At 45.2% G+C, this 14,001-nt stretch overlaps 1 protein-coding gene across 3 annotated transcripts in view; it reads right to left on the reverse strand.

The window, feature by feature from the left end:
* KIAA1549L (KIAA1549 like) overlaps positions 1-14,001 on the reverse strand; it is a 282,463-nt gene that overhangs the window by 104,891 nt on the left and 163,571 nt on the right. For all 3 annotated transcript variants that reach the window (XM_060303369.1, XM_060303368.1, XM_030864767.2), the window contains one exon: positions 4,606-4,757. In XM_060303369.1, coding sequence (XP_060159352.1) covers positions 4,606-4,757 — 152 coding nt within the window. The remainder of the gene's footprint in view (positions 1-4,605; positions 4,758-14,001) is intronic.

Consider the following 14,001-nt stretch of genomic DNA (forward strand, 5'->3'; position numbering starts at 1 on the left):
AATTATTTATCATACTCTCTATATAGTATTATATACTGCCATTTTTACTTGCATCCATAATGGGCTTAAATATAACAAAAGCATAAATGTTAACTTCTACACGGCATTCCAAGGCATGCCTCCTAAACTTAGCCAATCCTTTACTGTTGAACACTTCAATTGTTACTCATTTTTCAGCATTGTAACTAACAATTGATAATCATTATAAATACAGAAAACATAAATTTAAAACCTACATAATGTTCTACTGTATGCATGTCTCTTAAACCTAACTAACCCTTCCTTTTTAAACATTTAGGTTGTTTCCAACTTTTTACTAGTGTAATTAACCATCGACAAACATTATGGCATAATATAGTATTTTCCAAAGTGTACATTACAGATTACGAGCTTCACAGGATATTAAAAGAGTTACAAAAATATTTATAGCAGCATTGTTCATATCATAGCAAAAAAATCTGAAAATTCAGAATTCACTAACAGTAGGATGGATACGTGAGTTATGGTACAGTCGCACGATGCAATATTATAGAGTCATGTAAATGAACTGTGGCTCTTTGTATCAATATGGGTGAATATAAAAGCCTGATATGGAGCAAAAGAAACAAATTACAGAATATAAAATGCAAAACCGAATGATGTACTACTTAAGGATACACATGAGGATGGTAAAATCTATACAGAAAACACAGGTGTGATTTAATACAAAATTCAGAAGCACAGTCAACTCTGATGGGAAGGAAGTGAGTATGTATAATAAGAAAAGACACAGAAAAGGCTTCTGGGTTAAGGTAACAGTAATGTTCTTACTCTTTGGGTTGTGGGTTCTTTTTTACTAGTGTTCTTTAAACTCTACATATTTTTATGCTCCTATGTATGTATGCTATAAATAATAATTAAAATAAATATTACTACAACCCAATAAAAAATGGGTTTTAAAAAAGTCTGACCAGACACTTCACAAAGGAAGATATCTGAATGGCCAATAAGCATATTTTTTAAATGCTCAATGAGGAAATTCAATTTAAAACCACAAGTCGGGCTTCCCTGGTGGCGCAGTGGTTGAGAGTCCGCCTGCCGATGCAGGGGGCGCGGGTTCATGCCCCAGTCCGGGAAGATCCCACTTGCCGCGGAGCGGCTGGGCCCGTGAGCCATGGCTGCGGGGCCTGCGCGTCCAGAGCCTGTGCTCCGCAACGGGAGAGGCCACAACAGCGAGAGGCCCGCGTACCGCAAAAAAAAAAAAAAAAACGAACACAAGTCATCAATATCAACCACCAGAGTGGCTAAAATAAGAAGGGCTGACAACACCGTGTTGATGAGGAGGTGGGGTAACTCCACATCTGGTTGGTGGGAGTGGGAATGTCAAACTGTACACTTTGGGAAAAGGTCTGGCAGTCTCTCCTAGAACTCACATAGACCAACTCTATGACCCAGGAATTCCACTCCTACATACCCAAGAGAAATGAAAGCACATGGCCATGGAAAGACCTGCAGAAGAGGTTCATAGAAGCTTTGTTTATAATAGCTAAAAATTGGGAAAAGCGCAGGCGTCCATCAACAGAAGCATGGATAAACAAATGGTAGTATATTTCATACAAGGGAATATTATTCAACAATAAAAAGGAATAAACTACTGAATAAAAGAACAACATGGGTGAATCTCAAAAACACTACAGAGTCAAAAAAGCCTTATACAAGAGAGAATATACTGTAGGATTCCACTTATATGAGGTTCTAGAACAGTCCAAACTGATCTACGGTATGGAAATGATATGTTATCAAATATAAAACAGTAACATAATACACTGTTAATTGTAGAACCTAGACGGTGAGTAAATGGGTGCTTACGTCATAATTTTTTCAACTTTTCTGTGAGTTTGAAAATGCTTGTAATAAAATGTTGGGGAAATGTAGATATTATTATAAACAAGGGTCTTATTGGCATTTAAATGTAGAAACCAGTATATTGAAGAAAGTCAAGGAGATTTCTTTACTTGCAGGTTTTTTTAGAGTCTTTGGTATGCCAATATGCCTTTGGAATCTTCAAGAACATTCTACAGGATGCAGCCTTGCCCAAACTGCCCTGGCCAGAAAGCCCCTTTGCCTCTGGGCACCTTATAGAGTCATTTTCTGGACCCTCTCTGAGAAACACTGCTCTTACCCTTTCATCTTTGTGTTCATCTCTATCTCCTCGAAATGAATTTATAGGAGTAATGTTGTGACCATCTAAAAGATTCTTGTCTAAATTGCTCACCTGCCCTCCAGCAAGGTCATATCCATTTACTGTGTTTGAGGGTGCCCACTTCACTGCAACCTCATCAACACTGGATAGTACCATTTTACTCATCTTGAAAATGGCATCTTGTGGTAGTTAAAACTTGCATTACTTTGATGACAAGAGTTAAATGTTTAAAAATGCTTACTGGTCATATGTATATCTTCTTTGGACTCAATTTCTCAAATACATCCACTAGAGAAATATCTTTAGATTCTAGACATTAAAATCTCCATATTCATGAAGGTGGCTCATCTTTACAAATGATCTGAGCCAAGACGAAGGTCTTCTCTGGGTGAAGGATGATGTAAGCTGTGTAGAGTGAATTTTATTTGGGAAACTTGGGGGTGTTATTTCTGTCCCCAGTGGGAGAGGAGGTAGGGAGAGCGTTAGTGTAACCAGGTACAAGGTGAATGAACATTCAAGTATCTAATAACTTCGCTCAATTTCAATTTAATAGCAAATTCTTCTTACCAAATTTCTCCAAGGATGATGTTGGAAGGCGGTCTACAGCCTCGGTAAATTGGGGATTTGCAGAAATAAACCCCTACTTACTTCACTCAGGTTTTCCAGGCAACGCAAGGGACCAAGCACACTGAGTACTCAGAAAAAAAGAGGAAACAGCATCTCACTGGGCTCTTTTAGACACTTAGAATGTTCTGGGTTTCTTAGGTTTACAAAAAACACCAGCAGTGTAGGGTGATTCTTTCCTCCCCTTCAGCTGAGGCAAATCTCATTTCAACTGTCTGAAGCCCAGCAACTTCCTTTCTGTCATGTGGAAAAGTATGAATTATAGGGCCCACGTGGACCCACAGAAGGGAAATCACAAACCTGGCACATGAAATTAACTATCGCTTTACCTCATGACAAGGCTGTCTCAGACCACAAAGATTTTTAGAACCAAAGCAACATCCAATAGGACAAGAGGCCAAATTCACCAACTGCGAACGGGGGACCTGGAGTCTCCCTCAGGGGCGTGATGTTGACTAACATAGGGAAGTGTGTTCCAGAACATGGGTCGTTTGTACTTCCAAGATTGCCTGGGGACATGATCTGCAGACACTGTGGTAATGTCTGCAATTTCCTTTAAAGCTTCCTCTTAGTTAGACACCATGCATGTGTGTTTGGGTTAAGTTACACACTAGATGTGGTCAATTACCAATCCAGGGGCAGTCGACTAGATCCCAGAAAATAAGAAGCCCACTTCCTAGAGGCAACTACCAGAAGCACTTCTGTAATTTGATACCTTGCTCAAGAGAGCTTGTTAATTAGCATAACAAATGTTAGAAATGGGTCCTCTTTTTGTGAAATTAGTGGTACTCAAGATACGTGGATTGCCCAGAATATGCTATAGACATTCCCACTCTTGCTTGAACTGGATAAAGAATCTAGAGAGGCTTAGAGCCTCTACCCTCAGGATGGCTACTGTCTCTGTCGGGTTCCCTCTGAAGCAGACTCTGAGATGAGTTGAATGCTTGTAATTTATTGGAGAGATGCAGGGAACCGACAGGGGGTGGAAGGGAGCTAACAAGGGATGCATTATGAAGCCAGTCACCACAGCGGGAAACTAAAGCGTAATTCTCTGTGGGAAAGCTCTGGCAATGATCCTAAAGCATACATTTCAGAATCCTCCCAGCCAAGAAGCAAGAGAGCTGTGGTATTTATACCTCCACCCCTGGTGAATTCCCAGGCGCTTCCGGCCAGCCGTGGCTGGGCAAAGTACGTTCTGGCATCTCAAGAGCAGCCCATCAATAAAGAGATGCTAGGAGTTCATCAGCGTTCATCACAGAAATTAGAAGGGGGTTTGGGCAGGGCACCAGTGGTGTCTGCTACAGCTCCCTACCCTGAATCCCTGTGTGGTCACGTGTCCATTATAAACGTAGAGGGCTGTATTTGTGGAAACGGATTCGACAAGGCTAACAGAATCCCACACCTGTAAGGCTGATCGGTGTCTCTGCTGATCACAGTCATGGCGCTGAGAGGCCTGAAAGCTGGGACGTCATCCAGCCTCCAGAAGAGGATGCAGAGGAGTTGCGCTTGCTTACGAATAGCCTTCTGTTTAATAAATATGTGCATGTGGGCAGCATTTCTTCCGAGACCTCCTTTCCCTACAGGCTAGTAGTCGGGAGAGCAGCTCTCAGCCTCCTTCATGATTTCGATGATTATGACTGTCACCCGCCCCCCCCCCAAACCTAAGAGCAGTGTGGATGAACTGGCCTCATCAGCTTGCAATGTGAGCGCGCCTCGGCACGCAGCATGGTTTTCTTAGGCTCAGGAAGCACATTTCCACACCCTTCTTATAAGACCCCCATGACTTTACGCACACCCACCTGCACGGTGTAGCTTCCCAGGGTGGTGGCCCGTTTAAACCGCCGGCCTTGTTGCTGGGACATCATGAACAGCTGGGCCAAGCGCTGCTCCATGACCCGGGCGAAGCTTTGGTTGTGCAGGCCCACAAGGGAACTGTCCACGCCCTGCAGCACTGTGGACACAGGACACAGAGGGGCTGTCAGAGGAGAGGCTGCCTGCTGACTCGGAACCACAGCCGCCACCGCTGGCCCCCACCAGCCACTAAGGGCCATGGGCCCGACCCCACGTTAGGGTTTGGCCATCCTTCCCTCACTTTACCCTCACATCAGCCCCAGGAGTTAGGAATCGCTATTGACCTGTTCGAGATGCTGAAAAGGTTAAGTGACTTGTCTAAGGTCACACAGCTAGTAATCAGCAAAGCCAGGGCTCAAACCTGAGCCTGTGGAACCCCAAAGCATGCACTCTGTCCTTCACAAGCTGTGACAGGTGTAACGCTGCTGTATTAGGTCCCAACCTTATTTAAGACAGTATGTGTTGTCAGAGTCCATATGGGAATACAGCATCGCTAATGGGTACAACTACTTGGATTTTTGGTGGTTCCCACTCAGAAGCCCTGGCTCAGCGCTACCCTGATTTTACTTTTCCTTCCCAACAGCTCTGGTGAGAAATCTAAGCTCCACCCTGCAATTCAGCCCCTTCCACATGGGCAAACCCCCCTGTTCGGTGTCCTCTTCCTTGTCTCCTCAATGGGGTCCTTTCAGGGCTCACCCCTAAAGCTGCCCAGGGCCCCTGGGGTCTCTCTCACTTGAGAGAAGGATCGTGTGATAGAAAGATTGGGCTCTCTCCGTGCTGGCCCTTGCCAGTTGGGGGACTTTGGGCAAACCACCGGCCCTCTCAGAGTCCAAGTCCTTTTCTGTAAAACGGAATAAGAAGGGCTACAGGCTATATCACAGCAAATATATTTCTAGTGGGCTTTAAGGTTGAGATGAAATAAGATGTATATAGCAGCTTAGCATAGAGCCTGGTGTGCAGAAGGAAAATGAAACCCTCTCTTTCCATCCCTCCTTCACTGCTGGGCTTCACCCACATCCAGGGTGTCTTAATCAATGGGTTAAGGTGTTGGTGATGGAATTCCAGGCAATGGCTGGTGCACGGGAGAGAATTTAGTGAACACCAGAGCCGTCCAAAGACTGCTGTGGTCAATTACTACGGGGACGACTGCCTTTTGCTGTCTACCCCCAAAGCCAGCCCTTCCTCCGAGACCCTTGGGAAGAAGCACACTTCTTCCCAAACACACGAACACTCCCTCCAAACACAGTCATCCCTGAAAACAAAAATGCTAAAAGCAATTCTCATCTTCTTAGACCAAAACTTACACGGGCTGGGAATGTAATACAAGGTTTTTCATTTAGCAGAGTTTGTTCTACTACAGTCCAGCCAAGGACCATTAATACCACCCGTCTACTGGGATCTAGCAATAGCTTGGATATAAAGACGGCATTGTTGCTATGATGGCATTCTAACAGGGCCAGAACACGCAACGGATGACAACGAGATACAGAGAACGATGCTTAAACCAATCAAGAGAAAAATAAAACCCACAGCTGAGTCTTAGAAATCATTTCTTTGAAACCACAAATGCTAAATAATCCCCACGGAGGGCATAAAGCAGCTTTCCTTCCAGGGCCCTTATGAGGGACTCCCAGCTCAGCAGAACTCCTGCAAACAAAGATAAAACACTCCTGCACTTCCCACTGTGGCCCCTTGGAACCCTCCTGACACAGCTGTCAGGCTGAGGAAGGGCTGACCAGCCTCCTGACCCCAGAAGGAGAGCCTGTGTTCTTGCGCATTCAAAGACACCCCTCCCGTAAAAGGACAGCGCCAACTGCTGAAGGATTACTTCTACACTGGTCTCTCCTAACTGGTGGACAAGAGCAAGAGAGGGGACACAGGATGGTCGAGGGACGTCATCATGGGTTACTTTACAGGAATCCCAGAGATGATGCAAGGGCAGACATCAAAGAAGAGAAGAGTAGAAGCCTTCAGGTGACAAAAACATTCTGGAAATAGATAGTGGTGATGGTTGCACAACACTGTGAATGTACTTAATGCCCCTGAATTGTACACTTTAAAAATGGTTAAGGGCTTCCCTGGTGGTTAAGAATCCTCCTGCCAGTGCAGGGGACGCGGGTTCGAACCCTGGTCTGGGAAGATCACACATGCCGCGGAGTAACTAAGCCCATGCGCCACAACTGCTGAGCCTGTGCTCTAGAGCCCGTGAGCCACAACTACTGAGTCCGCGTTCTTCAACTACTGAAGCCTGCACGCCTAGAGCCCATGCTCCACAACAAGAGAAGCCAATGCACATATATACACTACCAAATGTAAAACAGATAGCTAGTGGGAAAATCACTGGCTATCTGCATAGCACAGGGAGATCAGCTCCGGTGCTTTGTGTCCACCTAGAGGGGTGGGATAGGGAGGGTGGGAGGGAGACGCAAGAGGGAGGAGATATGGGGATATATGTATACATATAGCTGATTCACTTTGTTATAAAGCAAAAACTTACACACCATGGTAAAGCAATTATACTCCAATAAAGATATTTAAAAAAAAGAGAGAAGTCACCACAAGGAGAAGCCTGCGCACCGCAACAAAGAGCAGCCCCCGCTCATCCCAACTAGAGAAAGCCCGGGGCAGAGCGACAAAGACCCAACGCAGACAAAGATAAATAAATAACTATTTTTTTAAAAAAAGGTTAAAATGGTAAATCACACTTTATGTTTATTTTACCACAGTTTTAAAAATTGAGAAAAAATACCTCCAGGGAAGCACAGGAAGCTGTACGGGAAGTACAGCTCTGTGGGAACCAGCCACAGAGCTACACGGAATCAACTGGGCAGCTCCCTCATGCCTCGTGGCTCTATTTCCAAAGAGGATGTGTCCTTCTCGAGGCGGCTGGAGAAGAGCAGAGGGTTGGAGCCAGGGGCCTGGGTTTGAATCCTGATGCCCCCTTACCGAGTGTCTTGAGCAAGTTGCCTCGTTTCTCTGGGCCCCAGTTCCTCATCAGAAAACACGGTTATCATAAGCTCCTCCTGACTGTATCATTGCAAAGAACAGTATACTTTATACAAAAACGCTTCCAGCATAGTGCACTTGAGAGGGGGGTGCCCGTAAACAGTAGCTGTTGTTGCTCAAACGCGCCTCCTCCTTCACTAGACACATCCTCACCAGAGGAAGGAATTGCCTGGAAAGCACAGAGCTGTGTTCCAGGACTGTAGCTCCTTTCCTTTTCCCTGAGAAGCACTGTGGACCTCAGGCTCCTGGCCCTCTCTGCCCGCCTGGAAGGGAGTGGAAAGAGGTGTGTGCCCATAGCTTTCACAGAGACACGGAAGCAGTAGCGGGGGTTGGACCCTGGCACGGGGGCCCAGGAAGACCGCAGCCCCTCAGTACATCAGCCAGGGCCCTGGCCACCCACCCTTACCCACCACTGATTCAGCTCAGAGGAGGCGGGCAAGTCCCAGCTGTGTTCCTAGGAGCTTTGTCCAGAGGATTTGGTGCTGTAACATCACTGGTCTCTCATTCCTTCTTTGTTTACAATTGCACTGGGCTCTAAGATTCCAACGATCAGGCCAAGTGAACTCAAGTTAAGTTGTTTTACTCATGGTTGAATCTCACATACTCAGAGCCAAAAGAACCTCAATCCTCAGCTCACATCTTTTCCTGATTCTAAAGGTGAGCATGTGCTGCCTAGTGGGTCTAAGTTGACTTGCTCAAGGACACACTAGGTTAGTCAGTAGCAGAGCTGAGACCAGAAGAAATCCTGTAATTGCTGGGTCTGGGATATTCTGACTCTGGTAGGTGAAATAAAGACAGATGAATAAGCCTAAGAGGGGCTCTCACCTCTGTCAGGCAGCAACATTAAGTTTGTACATTTCTAACCCGCCTCATATATACACCCCTGCCTGCAGGATCCATGAGAGCAGGGTAGCCCCTGGGTACTCTGTAAAGAGGGGCTGCAGGAGTCACCCTAAGCCAGTGATTTTCCACCACAGCGGGACCCACACTCAGGGAGGGGAGAAGTGGATAGTGTGACAAAACATATTTAATATAAGCTTAGTCGGAAAACAGATGAAAACATGTTAGGCTTTTACAATACAAATTACAGGAAGAAAAGTTGCTTCAAATCCTCTTGGCTGTTAGCAGTGAGCAGAAGACAGGATGCCCAGGATGAATATCTGGGCAGACAGGTTATTCTAGGGACTGTAGGTTTGAACAAGTGCTGTCTTCATCTCTCAGTTCCTAATCTCCTACCCCTTCTGGAAAAGATGGTTAAAGTTGGTGGTGGCCGCCCATGGGTCTAGAAAGCGGTTATGGGCCAAAGGGAAGGCAGGAGGGTCATCCTGAGACCTGGACCTGTCCCCTCTTCCCCCGCAAGCACTAATCAACTGATCCAATCAGCCCCAAACACAGTGATGGGTGCCACTGTGTATGCTGATTACCAACAGGCAGCAACAGTGATAACAAAGTTGGATACGTAGGTGAGTGGGCAGGGGTCAAGTCCCAGAAGAATCCCGAAAGCAAGACCATGTATGGAGCTTTTTATTAAGGTTATGTCACTAAAACAGAGGCAGGGCAAGACACAGGTACATGAGGAAAGCATGAAACAGGAGTCTGTCAAGGACAGGATGTTTTATCGTTGAATGTAACGCTTAAAAGTTACGAGAAGGGAGGAAATGGCTACAAGTTAAAAAACAGCATTCCGCGTGCAGGAAACATGCTTTTGTAAATGTTACATAACCTGCTGGTTTCCAAAATGTGTTGCATTGTCTCTCTCGAGCATAAGCTCTGATGGGTTGTTGTTTCCTCTGTAAACGTTTCTTTAGTTGGCCTTCTTAGCAGGTAAAACAATCTCTACAAATCCACGGCTTTGCAGGGGAGAAAGAAATGCAATTTTCTGCAATTTAGGAGAGACCTTGAGCGAGCTTCACCAAGCTCCTTGGTTAGTATTCCAGGCAGCAGCCCATCTACTGCTTGTTTAGGACAGCAAGGGAGGGAGGAGACAGGCAAGGGAAGAAGGCGGTTTGGGAGGGCCTGCTTGTTCAAGCACATCTTCCAGGACTTGCAAAATCTTCCTCCCTCCTTGTAATGGGCTGAACTGTGTCCTCCCACCACTCACATGTTGACGTTTTAACTCCCAGGACCTCAGAATGCAACTGTATTTGGAGATAGGGCCTTTCAAGAGGCAATTAAGATAAAATGAGGTCATCAGGGTGCGGCCTAATCTATACGACTGGTGTCCTTATAAGAAGAGAAAACTGGGCTTCCCTGGTGGCGCAGTGGTTGAGAGTCCGCCTGCCGATGCAGGGGACATGGGTTTGTGCCCCAGTCCGGGAAGATCCCACATGCCGCGGAGCGGCTGGGCCCGTAAGCCATGGCCGCTGAGCCTGCGCTCTGCAACGGGAGAGGCCACAACAGGGAGAGGCCCGCGTACCGCAAAAAAAAAAAAAAAAAAAAAAAGAAGCGAAAACTAAGACACAGACATACACAGAGAGAAGATGGCCATCTACAAGCCAATGAGAGAGACCCCAGAAGAAAACAACCCAAGTGACACCTTGATTTTAGACTTCCAGCCTCTAGAGCTATGAGAAAATAAATTCCTGTTGTTGAAGCTCCCCCAGCCTGGGGTACGTTGTTACGGCAGCTCTAGCAGACTAACACCCTTCCGTCCCTCCCCTTGAAACTGAGGAGGACCCTGTGGGGCTCCTGGGCATGGAAGCCTTTCTGTCCTTCCTTTCTTGTAGGCAAGACTCCAGCCTCCATGACCCTCCCTGGGTTCCAAAGGGCAGATTCGAACAGTTGCTAATCAAGGGAGAAGCAGCCAAGAGACCACCTGAGATTGAAGGGACCAGAGAAGCTCATCAAGATTAGGAGACCGACCACCTGAGATGAGAGTAAAGGCATGCAGACCCTGCACACACCCTAATCTTATCAGCAACCCCACCCTTGAACTATTGCTATAAAACTCTTCATCAAATCCTCCTGGGTTGGGACACAAAGTTTTTCAAGGCAGGAGCTTGCTGTGTTCCACTTTGCCTGGCAAAGCAACGAAGCTATCCTTTTCTACTTCACCCAAAACTCCGTCTCTGAGATTCAGTGTGTCACCAGTTACAGAGAAGCTGAGCTTTTTTTTTTTTTTTTTTTTTTTTGCGGTACGCGGGCCTCTCACTGTTGTGGCCTTTCCCGTTGCGGAGCACAGGCTCCGGACGCGCAGGCTCAGCAGCCATGGCTCACGGGCCCAGCCGCTCCGAGGCATGTGGGATCTTCCCGGACCGGGGCACGAACCCGTGTCCCCTGCATCGGCAGGCGGACTCTCAACCACCGCGCCACCTGGGAAGCCCAAGAAGCTGAGCTTTTGGCATCACCCTTTATGGCCCGGCTGGTCACTTTTCCTGCTACAAGCATCTGTCCTCTCTCTCCGCTTCCAATCCTTGCTTCTCTAATTTTCAGAGCTACTGTCTGGCTTTTGAAAAACACAAGCAAAAATTTTTTGCTGTTTCATAAATCTCAGCTGGGAAATGTCAAGGAAGAAAAAAGGAAACTGCCACCCAAACACCCTTTTACTTCCATCCACCCTCACTGTCAGGACACGCCCGGGCTCCACCAGGATCAGCGCGGGCGTACTGGGGAGAGAGAAAAATGCATGCCTGGCATTCCTCTGACTTTCATTTGGGTTTTGTAAAGCAGTGCAGAAAGTCCTACGGTCTTTAAATAATCTTTAAACAAATAGACAACCATTCACATGGACATGCCCCAGACGTCCACAGCTTAATGCCGCACCTTTTGACGGGTACACATTTTGCGAAGAGGAAGCTCCTGGGTGGGACTTTCAATGTAGCTGTTCTGAATTGGTTATTTAACCCTCATCTTCAGCATGCTGTCTTTTCCTATCTCGGCTTACTCCACCCACTTCTGGTCCTAGGGAAGTAACTCCTTGGCGTATAAGACAGGACCCAAGAAAAGATGGCAATTCTATCACTGAATGGCATGCAGTTTTTAAATATAAACCAACCTTTCCAAAATGTAGCAGAGGGAGGAACACTCCCAAACTCATTCTACAAGGCCACCATCACCCTGATACCAAAACCAGACAAAGATGTCACAAAGAAAGAAAACTATAGGCCAATATCACTGATGAACATAGATGCAAAAATCCTCAACAAAATACTAGCAAACAGAATCCAAAGCACATTAAAAGGATCATACACCATGATCAAGTAGAGTTTATCCCAGGAATTCAAGGATTCTTCAATATATGGAAATCAATTAAATGTGATAAACCATATTCACAAATGGAAGGATAAAAACCATATGATCATCTCAATAGATGCAGAAAAAGCTTTTGACAAAATTCAACACCGATTTATGATAAAAACTCTCCTGAAAGTAGGCATAGAGGGAACTTACCTCAACATAATAAAGGCCATATATGACAAACCCACAGCCAACATCGTTCTCAATGGTGAAAAACTGAAACCATTTCAGGAACAAGACAAACCATGTCAGGAACAAGACAAGGGTACCCACTCTCACCACTACTATTCAACACAGTTTTGGAAGTTTTATCCACAGCAATCAGAGAAGAAAAAGCAACAAAAGGAATCCAAATCAGAAAAGAAGTAAAGCTGTCACTGTTTGCAGATGACATGATACTATACATAGAGAATCCTAAAGATGCTACCAGAAAACTACTAAAGCTAATCAATGAATTTGGTAAAGTAGCAGGATACAAAATTAATGCACAGAAATCCCTTGCATTCCTAAACACTAATGATGAAAAATCTGAAAGAGAAATTAAGGAAACACTCCCATTTACCATTGCAATAAAAAGAATAAAATACCTAGGAAGAAACCTACCTAAGGAGACAGAAAACCTGTATACAGAAAACTATGACACTGATGAAAGAAATTAAAGAGAATACAAACAGATGGAGAGATATACCGTGTTCCTGGATTGGAAGAATCAACATTGTGAAAATGACTCTACTACCCAAAGCAATCTACAGATTCAGTGCAATCCCTATCAAACTATCAATGGCATTTTTCACAGAAACAGAACAAAAATTTTCACATTTGTATGGAAACACAAAAGACCCCAAAGAGCCAAAGCAATCTTGAGAAAGAAAAACGGAGCTGCAGGAATCAGGCTCCTGGACTTCAGACTATAGTACAAAGCTACAGTAATCAGGACAGTATGGTACTGCCCCCAAAACAGAAATATAGATCCATGGAACAGGATAGAAAGCCCAGAGATAAACCCACACACCTATGGTCACCTTATTTTTGGTGAAGGAGGCAAGAATATACAGTGGAGAAAAGACAGCCTCTTCAATAAATGGTGCTGGGAAAACTGGACAGCTACATGTAAAAGACTGAAATCAGAACACTCCCTAACACCATACACAAAAATAAATTCAAAATGGATTAAAGACCTAAATGTAAAGCCAGACACTATCAAACTCTTCGAGGAAAACATAGGCAGAACATTCTATGACATAAATCACAGCAAGATTCTGTTTGACCCACCTCCTAGAGAAATGGAAATAAAAACAAAAATAAACAAATGGGACCTAATGAAACTTAGCTTTTGCTCAGCAAAGGAAACCATAAACAAGACGAAAAGACAACCCTCAGAATGGGAGAAAATATTTGCAAATGAAGCAACTGACAAAGGATTAATCTCCAAAATTTACAAGCAGCTCATGCAGCTTAATATCAAAAAAACAAACAACCCAATCCAAAAATGGGCAGAAGACCTAAACAGACATTTCTCCAAAAAACATATACAGATTGCCAACAGACACATGAAAGGATGCTCAACATCACTAATCTTTAAAGAAATGCAAATCAAAACCACAATGAGCAGGGCTTCCCTGGTGGCGCAGTGGTTGAGAGTCTGCCTGCCGATGCAGGGGACACGGGTTCGTGCCCTGGTTCGGGAAGATCCCACATGTCGCGGAGCGGCTGGGCCCGTGAGCCATGGCCGCTGAGCCTGTACGTCCGGAGGCTGTGCTCCACAACAGGAGAGGCTGCAACAGTGAGAGTCCCGTGTACCAAAAATAAAACAAAAAAAACAAAAAAAACCCACAATGAGGTATCACCTCACACCAGTCTGAATAGCCATCATCAAAAAATCTACAAACAATAAATGCTGGAGAGGGTGTGGAGAAAAGGGAACCCTCTTGCACTGTTGGTGGGAATGTAAATAGATACAGCCACTGTGGAGAACAGTATGGAGGTTCCTTAAAAAACTAAAAATAGAACTACCATACAACCCAGCAATCCCACTACTGGGCATATACCCTGAGAAAACCAAAATTCAAATAGAGACATGTACCACAATGTCCACTGCAGCA

The sequence above is a fragment of the Globicephala melas genome, chromosome 8 (assembly GCF_963455315.2).
Source record: "Globicephala melas chromosome 8, mGloMel1.2, whole genome shotgun sequence".
NCBI classification, from domain to species: domain Eukaryota; kingdom Metazoa; phylum Chordata; class Mammalia; order Artiodactyla; family Delphinidae; genus Globicephala; species Globicephala melas.